The sequence below is a fragment of the Perca flavescens genome, chromosome 5, assembly GCF_004354835.1.
Source record: "Perca flavescens isolate YP-PL-M2 chromosome 5, PFLA_1.0, whole genome shotgun sequence".
Taxonomy (NCBI): Eukaryota; Metazoa; Chordata; class Actinopteri; order Perciformes; family Percidae; genus Perca; species Perca flavescens.
This window is the reverse complement of record NC_041335.1, coordinates 35,887,206-35,906,963: the sequence shown is the minus strand read 5'-3', so window position 1 is coordinate 35,906,963 and position 19,758 is coordinate 35,887,206. Positions and strand designations below refer to the sequence as shown.

Genomic DNA, 19,758 nt, shown 5'->3' with positions numbered 1-19,758 from the left:
CATTTCCCTCTCTCATTCCCCCTGCTCTGGCGTTTCCCCCTCTCATTCCCCCTGCTCTGGCGTGTCCCCCTCTCATTCCCCCTGCTCTGGCGTGTCCCCCTCTCATTCCCCCTGCTTTGGTGTTTCCGAGCCCCTAAACCAGTGACATTTGGAAGCACTTCTGACTCGGGCGGCCCGCTTGCCGAGCTCCGTGAGTGCCGTTTTGCTGCCATAACAGGTGTCTTCTTTGAACCAGTTCATTTTATGGTGTATTGATGGTCCTCTTCATTACAAATATTTTGCAGCAGCAGTATTCTTTTAAAAAAATTATTATTATTATATAAACCTCTATATGTGGGCGCGCGCTCTACCAACTGAACTATACGGGCACCCACAGCAGTAGTATTATGTAGCACATTTTATATATTACTGGTAAAGCAAATAAGACACAAAACGAATGTTTGGAATTTAATTTAAATATATTACCAATGCAACACATTCTCATTAACAGGTATGTTTAGGCACAAAACGACTAGTTAAGATCAGAAAAAAAGATCGTGGTTTGGATTAACACTCCAGACGCGTTTCTGGGTGAAATGTGCAACTGGTTCATGAGAACAGCCTGCACATTTTATATATAGGCTAACTGGTAAAGGAAATAACACACATAAACTCAAACTTTAGAATGTTTTATTGAAACATTAACAATGTGTCTTGTATCTCCTGGTTACCTAAACAAAATGTGCTCAGTGTAGAGTCAGATGGGGAAATAATCAGCGCCACAACATGCAACTGGTGGCTGAAATGCTAACAAAGTGCAAACATCAGATTTAAGCATGTCAAAGGATTATCTTAGCAACCTATGTCAACCAGAGAGGACAAGTTTGCTGATAGTAAGCTAATGTTAGCTATGTGCTAGCAAGCTAAGGCACTTGCAAACATGCTGCATGGCTTTCTGATTTATCCACATTCCACTGTAACACAAGTTGTATTCAGTATGCAAAATGCTTTAGCGTACAGATATATAGCTAGCCTAAAACTGTAACTGATTTTGCAATAGTGTTATGTAAAATGTTTGTGTTCAAGTCACTTGACATTAGGCATTTTTTTGAGTGAAAGAGACGTTACATCGTCACAGGTAACAAGCTAACCATCGCAAAGTGTTGTGCTAATGCTGGGAACAGTCCCATTGTATCTTTATAGTTGTATCCATATGATGTGACAGACTTAGGTTAATATTTCACCAGGTCCGAGGGCTAGAGGGATGTGTTAAGTAGACCCCATAAAGTTATCCTACAACTGATTTTGATACTGTATGGATGGTAGCTGCAGGACATGCTTTGAATTCATAAGATTTAACAATACAGTGTTAGGGACAGATCAGATCACCAAAGACTTGAGACTTGACTTGGACTCGTTGCAAAAGACTTGAGACTGGACTTGAACTTCCAAAAAAATGACTTGTGAACATCTCTGACTACAGCAGATTCAAATTCACACTTTTCACACTGCTTGTTCAAAGGGTAACGGTGAACCTTAATTCATAAACTCTTAAGTTTACTCTGAAGCATGTGGTAACACATCCTTTGAGCTAAAGTTAAAGTATCTAGTGCTCGTGGATTTGTCCCTGTTATGAATTTACAAATGAAGCTGAAGCTGTGTCCTGTGTGAAGAAAGAAATTGGTGTTACCTGATTGCAGCCACAAGAGGTCTCTGCCACACTGTGAAAATTCAAAGTGCCTCAAAAGGATGAATATATCCACGCTTGATGATCAATAAGTGAGAGAAGAAAATCATTGATTTATTGCCACCTAATGTCCTGCAGAGTGCTGATGAATTTACACTTTATGCATCTTTAACAAACTCTGGAAGCCAAGCAGACACAAGATTCTTAATCTCATTTTATCAATTGTCTTTTCCTTGAGACTTGAGCTGAACTTTAAATGCTTCTCTAGAAGATCCTACATGTATGTTTCTGATCTCTGGCCTGTAGTTGTGTAGTCGTGTTTCTCTTAATAGAACAATATTGTGTGGAACATGATTTCATCCCTATTTGGTTCAATCTTTTCCAATGTTCAACGGTCAGTTGGAGTGCTGTTAAAATAGGCCGGTGCTGCGATACTAAGCAACATTTGAGAGCATTCAAGAGCATTTCAACTGCACTACTGATGTGACTGAATATGAGGCACAATTGGCTGCATCAGTTTGATCAGCTAAGGTAGATGTTAGGTGCACAAATAGCGTGCAAATTGAGAAAAAAAAAGGGATTTTGATCAAATGCAGTATTACTCACTGTAAAGAAGATGAATGTTTAGTTTAATGTATTCAGCACATCCAGAACTAAAAACTACATTGCATTTGATTCCAAGACAAATCTAGAGATGCTTTGGCAGAAATGGAAAATGCTCTGTTTCATCTCTTTCCCCTGCCACTCCAGCGCTTTCTTTAGTAAAAATTTAAATCTAATTTTCTTTCCCGTCCTTGGGTATTTCCCCACAGAAATGAAGGGATAGTGATTGCTGGGTAAGATTGGAGTGGATCTAATCTCCCGCTGCTCTCAGTCATACTCCATTTCACTGCACATCTAATTTGTCACACTGCTGATGAATATGCCACAAGTTTCATGGGAAAGAGAAGGACATAATGAATATAAAACACACTGGGAGACGGGAGAGGCAATTGCCATACCGCACTAACCACAGTGCATTGTTCATTTGTCCCAGTAAATTGCTGACACTATGCATGCACTATGGCTATATTCATGGGCATAAATTTCATCTAACAGTTGGGGGGATAATAAAAATAAAATTTCTCAAGAGCAATTTTTGAACGGGCACAAATAATGAAGCCAAAATTGAACTTGTATAGTATATGTGCACACAGAAAGCCTTACTATTATTAGTGTAGCATGTACTACTTAAGAGGACCAGTGTTTTAATCCAAACCACAATCTTTTTTTCTAATCTTAACTGGTCATTTTGGTGCCTTCACGTAAGAGAAAGTCCTAAACGGAAAAACTTCCTCATGAGTTGTTTGTTCAAGCAGCAATTATGACCTATATTTACGTTTATAGTGGCTGTAGTAGTTTAAAGCAGGAAGTAAGGTGACAAAGTATAGGATTCTGCATAAGGAGGTTAATTTGAAAATAAAAGTAAATGGCAAGTTTTCATTTAATTTTACGGAACAAACGGAGCTACTTCACATTCAGCATAACCTTCAGGAAGTGAAGTAGCCTCTGATTTTAAACACAAACCATGATCTGTTTCTAAACTTAAAGGAACACGCCGACTTATTGGGACTTTGTCTTATTCATCGTATCCCCCAGCGTTAGATAAGTCCATACATACCCTTCTCATCTCCGTGTGTGTCTGACGCACCCACTGCTAGCCTAGCTTAGCACAGATCCTGGAGGTAACCGGCTCCATCTAGCCTACTGCTCCCAATAAGTGACAAAATAACTCCAACATGTTCCTATTTACATGTTGTGATTTGTAGAGTCACAGCGTGTGCAAATAACAAGGTCACATGAGACACAGCCATTTTCTAACCGTATACAAACTGGGAACTATATTCTCTGAAGGCGAAGCACTGCTACTTCTGCTACTTGGGCGGAGTGATTTGCACAACACCTGAAAAGCGCCATTGTTACTCTCTGCTCCTCACGGTGGGGCTTCTCAGGTGCTGCGAGCAAATCACTCCGGCCAAGTAGCCGAAGTTGCAGTGCTTCGCCTTCTGAGAATAGGATTGCTAACCCTAACCCTTATCTAACTCTGGGGGATACGGTGAATAAGCTAAAGTCCCAAGAAGTCGACGTGTTCCTTTTAACTAAGTAGTTTTGGTGCCTAAACATAACCAAACTGCGACCGTTTCACGTTAAAGACCTGTTTAAAATCACAACCTTTACGTTCAAAACCATAACCGACGTTCTCTGGTTTAGACATAAGGTTGTATTTCCTGCCACCGCTGGTGGCGCTATTTTATGAAACGCTCCTGTGGGTCGTATTAGAGGGCAACCGATATCGTTGTATGGTTTGGAGGAAGTGTTGAAACTTGACTGTCATAATTTAACTGTTGGAAAAAGTTGTAGCAGGAAAAGTTAATGCTCTCCTTGATTTCATGTTGTTCACGGAGAACCTAGAATGAGGAAATGCGACACTACAAGCCATGGCCAAGCGGACCATTCACAGTTGTAGTGGTCTTTCTGGGCAGGTGCACGTTAGACTGCGGCGAAGGGTCCGTATCTATGCGTATCTAGGCGTACATTCAATGCAGAATCAAGCTTCAGAATTTTATTAAGAGGTTACAACAATAAGAAACAAAGATGGGTTTGTTGCTTGCCTGCAGCTTGTAGGCAGAAGCTCCATGCTGATTTGTTATATTGACTACGGGGTCTCTGTGTTTGTCCATAGAGAGCATAAATCACCCCTCAATGCTGTGCACCCTGCTGTAAAAATGCTTGTTAGAGAATGCAAGCATTTATTGCTCATATTCAAGCAACATTGGGAGCATTGCAGACATGCATGTGCAGAAGGTTTATACAAGATTGTTTCGAAGCAGAAGGTACCATAACGTTGCATCTGATGGCTCGAATGGAGCACTGCTTCATTACCAGCTTTACCATCGAATAAAAAGAAAAAAACACAAGCAGATGGCATGAATTGCATCTGCATAATTATATTCTCATTTCGTCATTATTCCTTATTACTCGGGTTGTGATTGTCAGGGCGGTGATACACTCGGCAGCAGTCCAAGCAACAGGCAACACAATGAACAGACAGGGTCAAAAATCTGTTCAAATGTTTCCTGGCAATAAGATGTTTCTGTGTGCTGAAGGCAGCAGTTTCATCCAAAATGCTTTTTAAAAGTTGCCCACCACAGAACTGCAGCTCTGTAACTGAGCAAAAAGACTCAGTGAGAGACCACATCAGACTGTCCTCCGCCCCTAAAACGCACCAATAGGTGTTTTGTTCAAGCAGCGATTACGACTCAGCTTTACGTTTCTAGTGGCGGCGCCCTCTAGTGTCCGTACTAGTTATGACAGGAACAAAGCAGGAAGTAATGGTGCGTTCTTTTTGTCTTGTAATCGCGACTAGTAGCTCGAGTGCGACGTCACATCCGTGTCAAAAAACGAATAACCGCGGGTTGTTGCGTTCTTTTTGTCACAACACTACGAGTCGGAGAAAAGATGGATATTTGTAACATTTTTAGTAACATTTAGGACTCTATTCACCCAGTTATTGACATATTACACAAATATATTTCACAGTTTGATTCATGAAAATTACGTTTTGATTAACGTTAACGTTAGGCTACTGCTCTCCTTTCTGCTCAAGACTCGGCTTAAAGCCATTGTTGTCATATAGCAACCGAGCGTCTCTAGCCAATTTCAGCTGCACAAGCTCCAAAATAACTAATTAGGCGATATTTAACTCCTAATAAGACTGTAGAGACATGGTCTATAGGTTTAACTCCTAATAAGACTGCAGTATATACAGCACTATGTTTAACTCCTAATAAGACTGTAGAGACATGTCTATAGGTAGCAGTATACAGCACTATGTTTAACTCCTAATAAGACTGTAGAGACATGTCTATAGGTAGCAGTATACAGCACTATGTTTAACTCCTAATAAGACTGTAGAGACATGTCTATAGGTAGCAGTATACAGCACTATGTTTAACTCCTAATAAGACTGTAGAGACATGTCTATAGGTAGCAGTATACAGCACTATGTTTAACTCCTAATAAGACTGTAGAGACATGTCTATAGGTAGCAGTATACAGCGCTATGTGTACGACTTCTTCATTTGGTTACAACAAAGACAAAAGTGCTTACAATTGTAGAAAACCACAATGTTTACTACGTGTGATGCACGACGTAGCCATCTTTGAAAGTGAACTCGGGGTCCTCTGAGTTCAGACGACTTGACGAGTCGTATACATACGACCTCGGTGGCGATCTTTTTGCAACTTCCGGTTCGTAACTCCGGAAACGACTCGTAAATCGACTTCAGTAGACAAAAAGAACGCACCATAAGGTTACAAAGTATAACGTGTCCATTGGCAGAGTCATTTTTCACGCTTGTAAGCTCTATAAGCAGCCGTGCAATGCATTCTGGTAGCGTTGCGGTGACTTTCGCAAAACGGGGCCTCGAGTTGTCCGCTCCTCATTTGCGTGAATTTAAAACCCAGGCTACTTTATACAAATCAGCGTCTTCCAGCCCGACTCGCCACCTTTCAATCTTTTAAACTGACTGTTGTCAATCTGAAATGAGGACAGATTCAGCAGCTGCAGCTTATTTCTCGCAGAAAATTTTTTCAGAGACACATTTCGGTGAATTATTTTCATAAAATTTAGATAAAGTTTTCCAAACAAGCCACCACTGTGGTCTGTTTTAAACCGGGGCCCCATGTGAAGCGTTCGTCGGCTCCTCAGGCCCTAGTTGGCTTGCGAGCTGGAAAAACTGAATTTTGGTCAGGCCAATCACATCGTGTATAGAGTCGGTGGGCGGGGCTTATGGCTGCTGCTGCTGAGAACAGTGGTCTTCTGGAAGACTTGGAGTTCAGCTTTTCTTTGAGAAAAAGAACAAAGAACGGCACTGAAGTCATTCTTAAAAAAGGAAGATGTGTTCAGAGTTTTGCCGACCGGATACGGCAAAAGTTTAATCTATCAACTAGCTTCTCTACCTTCTTCGTTGCTCTGGTTGGTTGTAGCACTATCCTATTGGTGCAGAGGGAATTTGAAAGACAATTGTTTATCCCGCCCCTCGGATTGGCCCTGACCAATGGTGAGTTCCCAGACCCAACATCTTGATGTGGCTCTGGCTTGTCAGGCTAATGTGGATGGGTCAAAGAAACACACCGCGGTTCGTGTCCTGTTTAAAAGTAAAGGAACAGCAAGTTTTTTTTTGTTACTTTACAGAACAAGCAGAGCCACGTCACTTTCAGCGTCACATGCATAACCAGAAGTGAAGTAATGTCAGATTTTAACCCAAACCAAGTTCTTTTTCTGAACTTAGCTAAATAGTTTTGGTGCCTGTTTTAGTTTTGGTAGTTTTGGTTAAACCTAAACAAACTGCGTGTTTAAAACCACAACCGTTACGTTCTCTGGTTTAGATATGAGGACCTAAAACGCCCCTGTGGTTTGTAGTAAAGGGTAAGTACTAACAACCCATATCGTCGTATGATTTGAAGGACTTGTTGGACCATATGGAACAATTGAAAAGCGTTTTGTTCTGTCCATCATGCTTGTGCTAAATGCATTGATGAGTTGAGAGTGAATGTCTCTTTAAAGCAAGGAAACGATAGAATCTGTGTGCAGAGCTGCTGCATCACCTATCCATGAGACCGGAGAGTGGCTGATGAGAAAGCCCTTCAGGACTTTTCTCTAAATAGGCATGAAATTATATCTCCCTCTGACTGAGATTAGCGTCCACGGAGCCTCTCGAGTTCTGCACCATCTTTTCCCCGAGGCTCTCCAATCAAAACGGAGCGCTTTGCAGTTTTTTGTTGCAGTTCTTTGCTCGTTTGTGTTCAAGTTTAAGAAAGTTAATTTTCATCAGGAGGTGCTCTCTGTGTCCTAAGAGACGTCACAAACCCCAAAAGCAATGTTTTGTGCTTATGATTTGTGTTTAATGTCATTCACTGGAAAGAATTTAGTTCCAGGATACAACGATACATTGTACAGAACTTATTAATAAATAGCTAACATATTTATTTATTTTACCAAAGGAAGCTGGGTAGGAGAGTTATTATTGTCACCATAGGCGTAATTTATGGGGTGGGGGGGGGGACGTAATCATATAATCCTAACTGGCCGAATGAAGTCAAAGATTTCAAATTGCTAAGGCAAGCAAATATTTGTTGTTAAGATGTGCATGATTCCTTGAAAAAAACATCCCGTAACACGTGTAATGTTTTGCATCTGCAGAAAGTTTTGAACAATACAGCAGATAAATTCATTAATAATAATAATAATAATAATAATAATAATATTTACATAAATAAAGACATTTGCACCATAACATGATGTAGAAAAGGCACAAATTGTTGCAGAAAAATTCACCAGAAAGCAGGAAATTGAGCGTTTGATGCTCAAAACGACCCAGTTATAATTTGTCCCCCCTAATGTTGAGACAAACGTTTTCGCTAGATAGGTGGAGATCTCAACCTCCCCTCCCCCCCCAATGTTGAACTCAAAGTTACGTCATTGATCTTCGCAGGAAGTGACGAGGTTAGAGCCTCGACACCGAATGTCACCGCCGTGATATCCTAAATTTACATAAAACTCACATTCCACATAACTTGGCTGACTGACACTTAGCTGGCGTCTGATTACCTTCAAAAGTTGATGAGCAGAGTCGTGTTTGTCTCGACTGAAGATTTGGGACACACTTGGGAAGTCTGAGAATGTGAAGAGTGTTTGGGATGATGTCAGCCCAAAGACCGAGCCTGTTTCCATTTTCCATTTTGCTGACGAAATTAAAAATGCTAATAGTACTGGATATAATCATGGTGTCATGTGTGAGACATTTACTGTGGATTTTGTGGTCTGGTGGAAGAGTGGGGATGAAGGGAATCCAGAAGAAGTGTTTTAGAAAACAAACTCCATGTCTTGGTCACACAACATTTTACACTTTCACAAATAATTGTGAGGTTGTGGCTGTTTTGGTTCTTCTGTCTTCATCTGTTTTGTGGTTTTTGAAAAGACCCGGGAACAAAATGTTTTGTGTATGCTGTGAACCATACAGTCAGAACATAAAGCTGTCTGACCAGTAGAGGAAGGGAAAAACCTTACTTAGTTTTCATCATGTTTCAGCCATTATAGTCTCACATTGCCAGACTTTATCTCCACAGCGCTATGGAGTTAAGTCTGGCTCCACCACAGATACATTCTGGGATTGGTAGAAAAAACAAACACTCTTGGTTGTTTGCATTTCTTTAAACCAATCACAATAGTCTTGGGCGGCGCTAAGCTCCGGATGCAGCGACGGTGGCTCTGCTAAATAGTCTCGGGAAGGAAGATGTTTTGGTGGAACGTTTGCACCCCGCAAAAAAAAACAAAACGAATGAAGTTAACTGTTACAATACAGTAACGTGAGCTACTCTTGAAGCATGTCTCTTAGCTTAGCACTCTCACCACACTTCGTAAAGTAAGGGCCACCTCATGGTGAAACCCTGCAAGTGAATGAATGGGTGTGGTTACATAGGTTTCTTACTTAGGAAATGCCCGGTTAGGACACAGGGTGTGTGTGTGTGTGTGTGTGTGTGTGTGTGTGTGTGTGTGTGTGTGTGTGTGTGTGTGTGTGTGTGTGTGTGTGCGTGTGTGTGTGATGGTGATACACCAGTGTATCACCGTGTGTACTTCGTCCACAGCAATCCCACAAATCGGTCCCAAAACATCCAAGTTAGTGAGTAAATGCAGTAAAAAAATAAAATTGTAAACCTTTACAATCGTTACCCGAAAGAACCAAACAGGCCTGTCTTGTCGCACCATCCAAATTTACTTCAGAACTTGACATTTTCGCTAGCTCCAAGTTTGTTTCCTGATGCGAACATAGTTTGAGAATAGCAGCACAGACAATTATCCTGGCAATGTAATTCCGTAGATCCAGACTACATCCATTAAATAACACATGTTGGGGTTTCCTGATAGATAGATGAGAGGCATTTTCTGAATGTTTTAGGGCAACTTATGGAGAAGAATGTAGAGGTCTAAAAGACGTTTTAAAATGGTGTTGACGCAAATCTGCAAGAGATGATGGATCCAAATGAGTGAAACAAGAGCAAAGCAACATATTTCATACCATATGCCAGATATGATAAATATTTTATTTCTGATAAGCAAAAGACACACAATTGATGCATTTGTATCTCATGACTTTTCAGTACAGAGGAAAAACCCAAACATATACACAGTATGGGTATATATGGGTGTATTTTAAAGTGCAAGTGGTTCACAAGGGTCAATCATGCGTTACATAGCATCAGGAACTTCAGTACATTTCCTTAAATCCTCTTTTTGAATCTGATAGTAAAATAACTGTCACTTATATATGAATACAAAATAAACTTTACTAGTCACTGAAGCTTTTTGATTTAGCTTAAACATTTATCTATTTCAAGTCTTGAGAGGAGAGAGTACCATGAAGTGCCAGAAGTGAGGGAGTCTTAACAGGAGAAACGGTTTCACAAAACTCACCGTGGGTCAATTCAATAATGCTCAACGACCACCTTAAGCACCTTATACGTGTATTAAAATCTAAAACGGAAAATAACTGAAAGCCTTATATACTTTTCTCACTTTTGTTTTTTCCCTAACAGCCTTCAGGGGTCACCTAACTTTTCCTAAACCCTAAACAGACATTCAGTATACAAGTACATTCTCTGACATTATGGAAGCAAATAAGAGACATAAGTATTTGAATGTTAACAGCCACTGAATAGTTACTATGATATTGAAATTTTTTACTTTTAATATTTACTTTAAAACTCATATATCTGAATTTTGCAAATTCAAAAGCTGAATTTGAAAAAAAAAGAAAAAGAAAGAACAATTCAAACGTCACAAATTCAGATCCAAAAATTCAAGTTTCAGCGTAAAAAAAATAAAAATAGATTCAGGTTGCTCAAATTCCATTGGTCAAATTCTGACTTAAAGATTAAAGTGGAACTAATTAACATAGAAAACATCCGGGCTAACCAGAACACGATAGGCGATCGAGCCTGAATGCAAATTAACCAACTTCCGGCCTATCAGAGCACGGCCTTTCAGTTATGTAATCCAAAAAAGCAGCTCGAAAATTGAAACTCAAAGATGACAGCCATGGAGAACGAGGTCCAGTTTCCAGCTTGAATTTTTGTATCTGAATTTTTGGATTTGAGCTTTCAACTTTTGAAATTTCAACTCAAGATAGTTCACATTTTCATTTCATAGAGGTGAATTTAGAACAACTTTTAAAGTATTCAGTGGCTGTTAAAATTGAAATACTTATGTATCTTATTTGCTTCCATATTAAATTACCTTTTACATTTGACTTGGTGAGGAAACAGTCAATTTGCCCTTGCCAAATATGTTCGACACAAGAGATGTTCATAGAAAATAAATATGAAGACAATCAAATGTTTAAAATGTAAATGAGCTCACTGTGTCGACAGACCAGAGCAGCCGCAGGAGACGGGCATCTGGACAGCATCATACAGGGAAGTAACTGTTTAGCAGCAACTGTTGGGTTTTGGATTTACCCATGGACAACAAAGATACAGACATATGTATCAATAGTACATGAAGAAGCCCTGACCCTTCAGGATGCGAAATATTCAAACTGATTTCCATTCACTGGGTGAATAATATAATAATGTTTCAATGCCCTTTATAGTGGTTAAGATGCAAAGTGCATATTTAACATAAAATAATAAGCTAAGATGTACTACAGTGTGACTATAGCTTTTTTTTGTTGTTTTTTTCAACCTGGACCCTATTTTCATGTTTTTGTAACTAAGTGACAGAAGGGAACAACGATCTTTGAAATTGGTCCAGTAATAAGCAAGACAACAAGCTGAAATGTAACGTTAATGGGCAATTGTGCAACTTCAATTTCCGTCCAGTAAAAGTGCTGTTTTTGCCACTGACAGGCTCAGATTATTATTCTAAGTGTCTGACAACATTATGGAAAGGATCCCTACAGAGAGAGACATTTTTATTAAAGAGTAAGATCCTTTTTGTTTAACATCAAACAGCCCCAAAATCACCACCACCAAACACACCAGACTCAATGTAAATAAACAGTAATTTTTTTAATCGTGAAACACACTTCATTCAAAGTCGACAGAAATTAAATAAAACTATTAAAAGACGTCTTGGTTCGTCTTTCCACTGTTCCAACAATCACCACTCTGGTTTGGTTGAAATAAACCCTTAATTCACCCATTTACATGTGGAGATATGCTGGCTCTATACACACTAAAAGTCCTGATTATTTACATGGAGTCTGGTGGGTTTGGTGATGGCGATTTTAGGGGTGGTTTCATGTTAAACAAAAAGGATTTTACTATTTAACAAGAAGGTCATTTCCATAATGTTGTCAGACACTTAGAATAATAATCTGAGTCTGTCAGTGGCAAAAACAGAACTTTTAGTGGACGGAAACTGATGTACATTTGCCCTTTAGGATTACATTGCAGCCCGGTTCACGGCTGCCGGTTACAGCGTTCTCGCTCAATAAAGGAACAATGTCAAGATAGACAGCAATGTATGGGAAAGTAGGGTCCAAGTTAAAAAACAAAATTACCCTTTAACTTCCCAAGAGATTCCTTCAGAACTGCTGTCCTGTCGCAACAAATGACAGGAAAGAAAATGCTCGTATTGACAGAAGAAAAAGAAACACCAGTTTACAACAAAAACCACAGAAACATAAAGCAATATAAAGGAGCGATGCCTTTACACTGAGTGCAGTATGAGAGCATACACGCTGCCGCTTTATTCACACAGCATCAGCTGGCACTGAATGAAATAAAGGTCAACGTCTGTGTTGCTGTGAATCCTTTGTATGTGAGATTATTGCATAGTTTGGAATTCTTAACATAGCTGTATTAAATTGACACTGACATCGCTTTTTCTGGTCCGTGCTTCACTCTTATCAATCCAGGACTATATATATATATATATATATATATATATATATATATATATATACTTAAAAAAACAAAACAGAACTGGGTTCAATTCCTTTCATGAAGTCAAAGCCAAAACAGTTTTATAATTTTGGTATAAAACTATTTTCAAGATGGTTTGAATTTTCGAGAAAGGGTGTTTTCTGAATCAAACTGCTTCATAGTGAACTGACCCCAGCTCTGCATGGTTACAAGTTAATCTCTGTGTTGCATTTTCAATGTGCACGAACATTTGCAATTTACTGTCAAACAGAACTTAAGCCATCGTTTCTCACCACCGGGTATAAATAAAACAAACACCAGCATGAAGTGACTGTGGTTCTGTACTAATCTACTGATTCTGAATGATTGTCTCGATCTCTGAAGGCTCTGAAACATGCACTCTTATATGCAAAAATGTCACGTTTTTGGAAAGAGAATTGCTGTTTTAGAAGAAGTTTACACGGACTTTCTGTTACATTGATGTACAGTTACAAGGTCCCTTTGTTTACAATATCTAACAGAAGCATCTTACCTACTAAACGCCTGAGTGTGAGCAGGGCCGATTCCAGGATTTTTTAAGTGGGGTGGCACAATAATCAGTCGGAGTGTGGGGGGGGCATTTGATCAAAATACAGCATAGTAAGTCTGCTTATAAATATAGTAAATATTGGATAGAATAGAACATAATCTAATTTTGCTAAATAAGCAAACTAAATCCCAATTGTCAGATTGACAGCACTCTAGCCCAATGGATCATAAATGAATGAATCATATCTGAACAATTATGTAACAGTGACTAGTAGCTTCTCTGAAAAGTGATTACATTTATTTACCAATTACTGCATATAAAAGTTATTTGGGAAAGTAGTATTTTAGTGTTGCTGTGGTACAGTGTGGGGCAAAACAACTGTCAAATAATGCAACAAAAGACCGTTTTTAATACTCTTTTTGCAGAGTAAAATGAAATAACTGTTTTCTCAGGAATCTGACATTAATTTCTTATAAATAATGTCTATATTTACAGGACAGCCAGCTCAACTGCCTCAACTGTCGGACATTTTGTGCATTGTGCGCCGCCGTAAGGTCGGGTGACATTAGATCATAAACTGGAAAATTGTTTGCTACGATAATCAAGACAAAAGTAACAAGCCCATTTAAAATGAATTCTTATTGTGTAACTGTAATTGCGTTATTTCATTTGAAAAGTAATTACCGTTGTTGCATTTCTACATTTTACTACCAAAAGTAGAGGAATTACTCCCAACATCACAAACCACACCCACACAGTCCTGATTAAGCAGATTATCTAAGTTTTGGATGATAAAATAATAACTAAGCATGGTTTTTTCATGAATGTTAGCTTTGATTGGTGCGTGTTTAAATTTAATGTTATGAAAAAGATTTGTCTTTGGGGGCTTTAAAAAAACGACTTTGCGACCGAGGACTAGCGCAGATACAGATACCACAGGATGTACTCACATGATGCATCTTTCCTGTCTAGTTTTCTACTGTATAAAAAAGAAAAAAACATAAAATGAAATAACAGGAAATAAATGCAAGAGATGGCGATAATCACTGACGCTAGCTACGATATAGAATCAATCTACATGTATGTAGCCATCTTAAGGAACATTTATTCCAGCGTGTGCGCAGATAAGCACCGCAAACTAATGCAGAACCATTTAAAAAAAAACTTGATACTGGTGTTTGTTTTCCTGTGATTATACCTGTTCAATCTGTGCACAATCAAAATGTGCACAATCCCCCTAACCACCACCCACCCCCCCTAGCACTGAACAAGCGCATCTAGCAGCTGCAATGACAACCTTAATTTCAACCAGAAAGTGTGTCAAAGTGAAGCTATCGTTTTTGTTGTGGTCCCTTCTAACACCCATAAAGTACATCCCCCGGGCGTGAATGACCAACATTGTTCCCCTATGGCCAGCACAGAGTCATGACAAGGGTCCCATTCAGTCACCAGAGTGCCGGCTCACTTCTTTTTTTTTTTTTTTTGGCATAGAGCTCATATAGGTTCAAATAGGAGCCGTGACTGAACTGCTTTTTTAAAATCTATCAACTAATTAAAACTACAATAATGCCATTTATAAAATAAAAAAAACATTAAATAATATTGTAGGAAAATAAATATCATTACAACAAGGCATATTTTTTTTTCTTTTTTAAATAGTCACTCTCAATCTCGACACTGGAAACCAGTGTGTATGTCACGTTATTCACCGCAGAGAAAGACGATCATCAGTCCAAGAAGATGGCTGCCTCTCAGTCTCACCGGTGAACGTGCTAATCAGCTACTGCACATACACTACTGCTTCACGCTCAGTTAATAAGAACATGGATACAGATTCCACTAAACATGGTCCCACATAAACCGTAGAGCTTCAACAGTCGTATGCATTACAAGTGTCTGGATACAAGATATGCAAAATGGACTTTTTCTTTTCTGATGGTTTAGACTTGGCCATGACCTGGATAATCCTTATGTGCAGGATGATGGCTTAAAAACACACAACCATGGCTACATCCGCCATCAGAAAACAAACAAGTAGAAGTGCTAGTTAGGGGTGTCACGATTCTCCAAATCCATGATTCTATTTTACTTTCCATTTTAAGGTCACGATTGAATTTGATTTTCAATTTAAAACATTGAAGGAAAAGCCAAAATAAGGGCATTTCTTTTTACACTTGGTCCGTTTCAGCCCTTCAAAGGAACTCAAGACATTAGTCAGCATTTTGCTTGGGTATATGTTAACACTCCAAAGGGACTTGGACCCCTTTTGGAACCAATGGTTAGTTTTTCATCGATGTTTACATATGTGAACACTCCAAAGGGACTCAGACCCCTCTGGAACGAACCGTACTAAGACCTCTTCTGGAGGTGGTTTGAGTACGGTTCGCTTCAAGTCCGCGTTGCATTTTTCTTGACCTGTGCATTGTGAATACGACACGTTTCAGGTTTGTTTTGCCTTTTGCCCTTTTAGCCCTGAGGCCCCATCGGAAAGAGAAGTGAGTCCTCTTTCAAGTAAGCTGACAATGTGAAAGCAAAAAGAACCAAGTCTCTTTTCTGTTGGTCGACTTTTTTTAACCACTTTGGACCGAGTTTGGTTCGTTTAAAGAGGACTATACGTGAACCACTAGATGGCAGAACGGTACTTTACAACAACAGTTTGAGTTTTTCCAAAATTAGTGCAACTGAAAGCACCTTTTAGTTTACCAAGCGTCAAACACTGACGTCTGGTCAGTGGTTCTCAGCGTCAGATACCGACGCACAAGGCACCCTTTAGCGTCTGTACGGGACGCACCGGGCAGAGCAGCAGCTGGAACCGTCGCGCCGTAGGATGACGACAAGAGCAACAATGGTAGGGAGTGGTATTAAGGACTGAAAATCAGCGTAAGAAGGCAGGTTGGGGTGGTGGATGTGTCAAACAACACAGGACTGTCACACAGGAGACCGGGATTCGTTTCCTGTCCCACGTGTCACTTAAATGTGCATTTTGTAATCCGACCCATGATCTTTCCCTAACCGTAACTAAGTGTTTTTACCATGCATGCTGAAAAATGGGTAACCAAATGGGTAACCAGAGTGTTAAATATCGCCGCGGATGGGTTGTGTTTAATTTTTTAGGTAGTTGATTAGTTGAAAGCCCCCTACATCTGACTGAGACACTAAAGTTGCTCCAGTAACAAATGACAAAGGCCCCTGACTAAGCGTCAGTTTTGGACGTGCTGGGAGTGAGATTGTGTTGGAAGTCCCGTTGGAGCCCACATGCTTTACCTTCGTTGTTTGTTTCCCTAACTCACTCACAGGGAAGACAAAATGTTTCCACACGGTGACTTCAGGACAGTAGGTTCTGATTTTTTTATCTGTTATCTCCGGCAGTGGCCACGGTGTCTGGAAAATAGCAGCTACAGGCTACCGGTAAGCTAACATTACCCTGTGTCTTTAGCTGCAAGCTACCACCCGGTAAGCTACACTGTGTCTGTTTTGTTTTGTATTCGCACTTGCGCAAGTCAAATTACTGGTGAAATCGCTGATCCTGCTTCTGATTTCGATAGTGGAAATCTAAAACTCTCTAAACTCTATTTTAAAATGAAAATCGTGACACCCCTAATAAGTGCTCTATAGCTATACACTATTTGGGTATTTCATGAATAGCATTCAGGGCAGTTTGAAGTTTTTTTGGTCAGTTTAAGGTAACCTCTCAAAGGTTATCACGAAACCCCTTGGACCTTGCTCCGTAGTGAGCACTCTCTCTTTTAGAGGGCGAGCTATGGCTGTCTCAGATAACTTAGTGTACAGTAAATTTAACCGGAAATAGATATGAAACTCATTTCCACATCTCATGCTCACAATTTGACAGGTCTCATCGCTGAAATGTTAACTACATCTACCAATAATTTCCCATTCCTATCGGTGAACTAGTAATAATCCGACTACTGGTTTCTATTCATGAACAAATGTTGGGGTTATGAGATTGTGTTTTTGTCTTCTTAAAAGTACAGACGTGTGCTCTCGAGGCGTTAACCACTATGGCTGTTTTTTTTTTTTTCTTTACGTTTTATGCTTGGCTTCAAACGACTTCTCAAGGCTTCATCTCTGTTGGATGAGGTGAAGAAGAGTGAACAGGAACGCTTCGTCGCACAGATGCAACAGCCACATGTTCGACACTAACTGTGAGCGGACTCGATGGAAGGGGGGTTCTCTCAAGCCTAAAGTGTAGGATATACAACATAACAACAATCAAACTCTGATATCTACTCTCACCGCATTCCCTAGAGGTGCATGTTTCTGTGACTTCCAGTCTAGCGGAGTTTTACCACCCCTAGGGAACAGAGGAGCTTTCATGATGGTTTTTTTGTGGAGTTTCTGAATCTGTGTGGAAGTTAGGAGCTGTCACTGGCAGAGCGCTTTTTGCCAAAATGGCTGGCAGAGTCTCTGTTTCGCAGATTAGGCTGGATCTTGTACATATGGGGACCCATGGACCAGCGCCAGCTCCCACGGCCTTCCACTCCAGTCGGGATGGCGGCAGCTGCAGCCACAGCAGTGGACGGGCAGGGCTTGTTCTGCAGCAGCTGAATAAGCATGGTCATCTCTGGGCCGAGCCGCGACACCATGCTGGTCCTGATGCGGTCCACTGTGTCCTCATCGCAGTCCATCAGGCTCTGTAGCAGCTTACCATAAAACCTAGACCGAGACAAAACATCCCAGAATGTGAGGAGGGGAAGTGAAAGATAAACTAATGTACCAACGGAAATCATAATCAGCCTAAAATGGGGTTCTCATTAGATTTTCTGTACTTCAATAAACCGTATGCAGATTACATCAAGGTTCAGTGACGTTTAGTACCAAAAAAGACAAAGATGTACAGCATTTTCAACAATATATTGAGGGATGAAACTATGTTCAGTGTTGACTAATCTGTTGATTATTTTCTCGATTAATCGATTTCAAAAAATTATGAAAAATGTGGATCAGTGTTTCCAAAAGCCCAAGATGACGTCCTCGAATGTCTCGTTTTGTCCCAAACTCAAAGACATTCAGTTTACTGTCACAGAGGAGAGAAGAAACTAGAACAATAATCACATTTAACAAGCTGGAATAGGAGAATTTTTAGCGATTATTCAATTATCAAAATCGTTGGCGATTAATTTAATAGTTGACAACTAATCGATTATTCTTAATCCCTCAAAGTGTAAATCTTGATTTCTTTCTTTTTTTTTATTTATCATTTTTTGGGCATTTTAGCTTTTAACAGACAGGACAGTTGTAGACAGGAAAGGGGGGAGAGAGAGAGGGGGAAGACATGCAGCAAATGGCCACAAGTCAGACTCGAACCCTGAGCCGCTGCGTAGAGGACTGAGCCCTCCGCACATGGGCGCCCGATCCACCAGGTGAGCTACACAGGCGCCTTTGATAGGTATTTTTTATGTATTTGCACGTGTCACAGTCTGACGTCATCCGTATGGGAGTGACTGTCACTACTTCACCCTCCTAGCTCTTTTGTATCCACTCCCAAACTGCAATCCTGCCTGTAATACACCAACAATAGAAACAAAAAAGCATGCAAACTTGATATGCCTGTTTCTTTTTCATTTGTCTGAACCAGATGGTAACCAAAACATGGAAATCAATACACATTGAGCATTCTGTTTTGCTGCATGAATCTGGGTCAAACGTGGTGTTTGCAACATCTATATTCGTGATTTTTAAGATGATTCAAAGTTATGTCTCATTCTTAGCAAGCCCCGTACAATGATGTTTTTAAACTTGTAAACCGGGTCCAAAATTAACATTCGCTAAGGGCGACATGTGGGTAAATTTAACTTTTTGGCGAGTAAATCTCAGAGGAGTGTCCGCCACATGGCGGGTAAATGTTTGTACCAAAATAGTTTCTGTTTTTCAGTCTTCGTTTTGGTGATACCGGCAACTACTTTCATCTGTTCTTCTGCTGTCTGCACGTCGGAGCATCTGAACACCGGCCACCACGTCAATTCTGTTCACTGATAGCTAGCGTTTATCTCAGGCTAAATAATTAGCCGGCATGTGGCGACTTCAGCCAGCCTTCCAAAAGAAAGCACAAAGAAAACGGAGGATAAACCAGCAGGATTTGCAACCAAAACCACCAAGTTTTGTGATGTATGTTGTATGTTGTATGTAGGTGTGTGACTGCTGCGTGTAATGGCTGGGTTTAGTAATAATGGGTTCAGTTATAAACTAGTCAAACGAAGGTGAAAACAGTGACTACATAAGCTTATCAGATCATTTAGAAAGAAATAACTATTTACCTACAAATTAGACAAAAAGATGTCACAGATACAGATGAAAATATTGCGACACTACACGGCATCTGACACAATTTCAGGGTAGTGTACTATATACAGTATGTCCTGTTGCACTCATTAAGATCTAATCTGATCAGATTTCTGTCATTCAAACAACTCTGAGTTGTAGTTTAAAACTTTTACAGCCAATTTAATCAAATTTAAGGCTCAGGTCCATAAATACAGTTAATGGAACAGGCACGGAGAACTGAAGGCTTGGTTAGCAACCGTTAGCTCTGAGAAGCGGCTCCAGTCAGAGACGGTTCAGCTCCGGTTAGCTAGCT

At 40.0% G+C, this 19,758-nt stretch overlaps 1 protein-coding gene across 1 annotated transcript in view; it reads right to left on the bottom strand.

The window, feature by feature from the left end:
* Positions 1-15,998: 15,998 nt before the first annotated feature.
* Positions 15,999-19,758, bottom strand: part of stc1 (stanniocalcin 1) — a 9,126-nt gene continuing 5,366 nt past the window's right edge. Inside the window, exon 4 of the mRNA XM_028578599.1 lies at positions 15,999-17,837. Within this exon, the coding sequence (XP_028434400.1) occupies positions 17,537-17,837 (301 nt within the window). The 3' untranslated portion in view covers positions 15,999-17,536. The remainder of the gene's footprint in view (positions 17,838-19,758) is intronic.